Genomic DNA, 5,000 nt, shown 5'->3' with positions numbered 1-5,000 from the left:
TGGCCTTGGAACGTCTCGGAATCCCCCAGGAGGAAGTCACTAATGTTGCTCTGGAGGAGAGGGAAGTCTGGAGCTCTCTGGTGGAGCTGTTGCCCCCGCGACCCGACTACGGATAAGCGGTTGAAAATGGATGGATGGATGGATGAGACAGGCAGCCAATGTAGGGTGTCCAGGATGGGGGTGATGTGATCACATTTTCTGGAGCCTGTTAGGAGGCGAGCTGCAGCATTCTGAATGAGTTGTAACCGGTTGATGTTTTGAGAGGCAGGAGTACAGGGAATTACAGTAGTTTACACGAGAGTACATTAAAGCCTGGATAACTTTAGTGAGGCCGGGAGAGAAAGGGTTTGATTTCTACAATTCATGGTCATGCTAACATGCTGTCTTATTCATCAGTGTAAACATGTCAAACCCACAGATGTTATATTTAGTTCATTTACAAAGTGATCAAATCGTTTTGTGCAATTAAATGGTCAGCTAGATGATGATAAAAAGGCGAGTATGTGAATGACCAATGATAAGATAAGTAGACCTACCAGTTCAGGATATTGTTTACTAATGAATTACATTGTTTCGGAACTTTGGCGTTTAAACTTTTAGCATTCCTACTTTATCTAGTGTAAACTCTCCTAAAAAACAACTATTCTCTCTCTCTCTCTCTCTCTCTCCCCCCCCTCTCTCTCCCCCCCCTCTCTCTCTCTCTCTCTCTCCCTCTCCCTCTCCCTCTCCCTCTCCCTCTCCCTCTCCCTCTCCCTCTCCCTCTCCCTCTCCCTCTCTCCCTCTCCCTCTCCCTCTCCCTCTCCCTCTCCCTCTCCCTCCCTCTCTCTCTCTCTCTCTCTCTCTCTCTCTCCCTCTCCCTGTTAGAACCATAGATATAGAAAGGTAGAGAATGGTGCTGTTAGAACCATATATATAGAAAGGTAGAACTCCTCCTATGTCACCGATCATTGCCACTAAAATGTGGAACGCCCGTTACGCCCTACCAACAGCCATTAAGAAATGGGAATCCCTGGACAGTTTGACGACTGAGACAGCACACCTTTGATCTTACAATCCCATTTATTACAGAATAATTTATTTGTTAAAAAAAGGTCTCATTTGTACATAAAACATTTGTACATATTCTTTATATATTCACAGGAAATCCTCGTCCTGAGATTCAACACATTAAATAAACAACAGAAATAATGTCAAATAATCTTATATATATATATAGAGAGAGTGATTTATATTTTAAACAATCACCATTTTATCAAAATATATCTTTACAAATTTGTCACTAAAATATATTTTTTTCCTCAAGCCGTGTCTGTCAACGTGCGTGTGTGTGTGCGTGTGTGCGTGCGTGTGTGTGTGCGTGCGTGTGTCTATCTCCGCGGTGTCTTGGTGTGTTTGTGGGAGGAGTCTGAGACGTCTCGGTATCCAAGGAGACGGGGGTCAGAGGTCAGCAGACAGGGGTCAGAGGTCAGCAGACAGGGGTCGGAGTAGAGCAAGGCATCGTGGGTAAAGACGGAGTCGTTTGAGTCGGAGGAACAGGATGTGGACGAGTCCTCGCAGGAAGGAGAATACTGCTCAAACGGCGTGGAGAGGTCCAGGTACTGGGGAGGACGAAATGACACGTTAATATAATAAAATAAATAACACATAAATACATTTGAGTCGATTTTTGTCGGGTCTTCTACCCCCCAGCCAGTGTAAAATACCCGGTAAGCTGGGGCCTCGAGTGGCTTATTGCTTTTCTAAAACGGTTACAAACATATAGCAATATTAACCTAATAAAACTATTGAATTCACAAAAGTAGCTACGCTTTGCGCCACCAGAGCGAGCAAGCCAGAGCTACAACACTTCCTTGTTGTGCTTGTAAGCTATGTGACGGGAGAATAGCGCTTGATGTATTTACGGGGCTGCCTGGAGCCACACATTCACAGTCGTATGAGCCGGGCGGTGCTTAGACGCCCGCACGGCATGTGTTTGTAAAGCAATCAAGCGCTCCCCTTCCCCCAGTTCAGCTACAAGGCTGCAGGATGATACAAAGTGATTGAAGGAGTGGGTTATCGGTGGAATTTACACCGGTCACGTGACGGTAAGCAGCCAATCAGAATGAAGTATTGGGACTACCCGTTTTAGAACATGATGTTTAACCCGACCATGTAGAAGCGGTTGAAGGTGGATGGATGGATGAATGTAATAATAATAATAATAATACAGTAATAATTATAATAATCATAATCATAATACCTCATGAGACACCGACAGCAGTAGTCGATCCAGATCCTGTACCAGCTGTTTGAAGGTCGGCCTCTGGGTTGGCACTGCGTGCCAGCACTCACGCATCTGCATGTACCTACACACACATGCACACACACACACACAGTCAGTATGTATACAATAATAATAATAATAAACACATATGTGACCAGATTTCACTGAGAGACTGACATCGCGCAAATTCCAGCTTTTCACCAGAGGAGAAAAACTTTTTTTTTTCTTTTTTCAAAATGAGTTTATAGCACAGGCAGACTATTCACATACTAGAGCATGTCTGAAATAAGTGTCAGAGCTCAAATCTCAAATGTAAATATGAAATAAATGCTTAAACATGTAGCTATAGGTGTAATGTTAGAGACCACAGAAGACATGTACATATGAAATAAATGCTTAAACATGTAGCTATAGGTGTAATGTTAGAGACCACAGAAGACATGTAAATATGAAATGAATGCTTAAACATGTAGCTATAGGTGTAATGTTAGAGTCCACAGAAGACATGTAAATATGAAATACATGCTTAAACATGTAGCTATAGGTGTAATGTTAGAGTCCACAGAAGACATGTAAATATGAAATACATGCTTAAACATGTAGCTATAGGTGTAATGTTAGAGACCACAGAAGACATGTAAATATGAAATAAATGCTTAAACATGTAGCTATAGGTGTAATGTTAGAGACCACAGAAGACATGTAAATATGAAATAAATGCTTAAACATGTAGCTAGGTGTAATGTTAGAGACCACAGAAGACATGCAAATATGAAATAAATGCTTAAACATGTAGCTAGGTGTAATGTTAGAGACCACAGAAGACATGTAAATATGAAATAAATGCTTAAACATGTAGCTAGGTGTAATGTTAGAGACCACAGAAGACATGTAAATATGAAATAAATGCTTAAACATGTAGCTATAGTGTAATGTTAGAGACCACAGAAGACATGTAAATATGAAATAAATGCTTAAACATGTAGCTATAGGTGTAATGTTAGAGACCACAGAAGATATGTAAATATGAAATAAATGCTTAAACATGTAGCTATAGGTGTAATGTTAGAGACCACAGAAGACATGTAAATATGAAATAAATGCTTAAACATGTAGCTATAGGTGTAATGTTAGAGACCACAGAAGACATGTAAATATGAAATAAATGCTTAAACATGTAGCTAGGTGTAATGTTAGAGACCACAGAAGACATGTAAATATGAAATAAATGCTTAAACATGTAGCTAGGTGTAATGTTAGAGACCACAGAAGACATGTAAATATGAAATAAATGCTTAAACATGTAGCTATAGGTGTAATGTTAGAGACCACAGAAGACATGTAAATATGAAATAAATGCTTAAACATGTAGCTATAGGTGTTATGTTAGAGACCACAGAAGACATGTAAATATGAACATGTAAATATGAAATAAATGCTTAAACATGTAGCTATAGGTGTAATGTTAGAGACCACAGAAGACATGTAGATATGAAATAAATGCTTAAACATGTAGCTATAGGTGTAATGTTAGAGACCACAGAAGACATGTAGATATGAAATACATGCTTAAACATGTAGCTATAGGTGTAATGTTAGAGACCACAGAAGACATGTAAATATGAAATAAATGCTTAAACATGTAGCTATAGGTGTAATGTTAGAGACCACAGAAGTGAACCTTTTCAAGCCTGCTTTCTCAACTCTCTGTTTCTCTGCCAGACATTACTCTATAAGCCATATCTCCAAAACTGGAGGGTCAAACTGAACAACCAATATGTCAATTTGAAGCTATGATTCCCTGCTTTCATATGAAACATGAAAAAACGAAAATTCAAATGAAAAAACAACGGCACACATGTAGAATTGTAATGTAGTGTAATTGCATGGTATGCAGGCTACTGTACGTACAGCTGGTGCGTGCAGTTGGACGGTTTGTCCATACGATGTCCGTCCTTCAACAGTTTGAAGAGTTCCTCGACGGGAATGCCCGGATATGGAGACCCTCCCAGCGTGAAGATCTCCCACATGAGGACCCCGAAAGACCACCTGCACACAAATTACAATTTACAATTTAGGCATTTAGCAGACGCTCTTAATCCAGAGCGATTTACATTAAGCAAGAACAAAAAAAGCATTTTTGAACATGACGGGCCGTTTGTTTAGACTACAACATGCTGTTCACTGTGGTTTCCTTTCACAGTGTCATGGCCGCCGCCGCTGGTGCTTCTGATCAACAACGGACGGTTTTTCGGCGGATTTTCGTGGTTGAAAGCTGCAAATACTTCAGCGTATGCTCTAAAGGTAATAAAACAATCTCGGCAGCGTAGAATATTCGATTACATAGCAGGGAACGCGTGTTGCGCAGTAGAACTGTTAATGTATTGCTCTATACTGTGCTAATATGAAATCAAATCAAATCAAATCAAATCAAGGTTTCGTCCCGACAGTCAGCGAGGGTATACATAAAAAATGTGAAATATCTGCATATTTTGTTGCTATGATGTTTACTGCAGTGTGAAGTTTTAGTGTGAGTTGTAGTTTTAGTGTAAGTTGTAGTTTTAGTGTAAATTGTAGTTTTAGTGTGAGTTGTAGTTTTAGTGTGAGTTGTAGTTTTAGTGTGAGTTGTAGTTTTAGTGTGTGTTGTAGTTTTAGTGTGAGTTGTAGTTTTAGTGTGAGTTTATGCAGTTTATTTAGAGTGTACTTACACGTCACTCTGGTGTGTGTATATTCTGTC

General features: G+C 39.9%; 1 protein-coding gene across 1 annotated transcript in view; it reads right to left on the bottom strand.

Moving 5' to 3' along the window:
- Nucleotides 1-1,097: 1,097 nt before the first annotated feature.
- The window catches only part of fgfr4 (fibroblast growth factor receptor 4), a 25,116-nt gene continuing 21,213 nt past the window's right edge, over nt 1,098-5,000 (bottom strand). Inside the window, exons 15-18 of the mRNA XM_083783356.1 lie at nt 4,972-5,000; nt 4,175-4,312; nt 2,240-2,345; nt 1,098-1,598 (exon numbers count right to left, since the gene is read on the bottom strand). The exon at nt 4,972-5,000 is cut by the window's right edge and continues 42 nt beyond it. Coding sequence (XP_083639482.1) covers nt 1,368-1,598; nt 2,240-2,345; nt 4,175-4,312; nt 4,972-5,000 — 504 coding nt within the window. The 3' untranslated portion in view covers nt 1,098-1,367. The remainder of the gene's footprint in view (nt 1,599-2,239; nt 2,346-4,174; nt 4,313-4,971) is intronic.

This window comes from Protomyctophum parallelum (genome assembly GCF_964188405.1).
Source record: "Protomyctophum parallelum genome assembly, chromosome: 1".
NCBI lineage: Eukaryota > Metazoa > Chordata > Actinopteri > Myctophiformes > Myctophidae > Protomyctophum > Protomyctophum parallelum.
The sequence above is the reverse complement of the archived record's forward strand: the minus strand, read 5'-3'. Positions and strand labels throughout refer to the sequence as shown.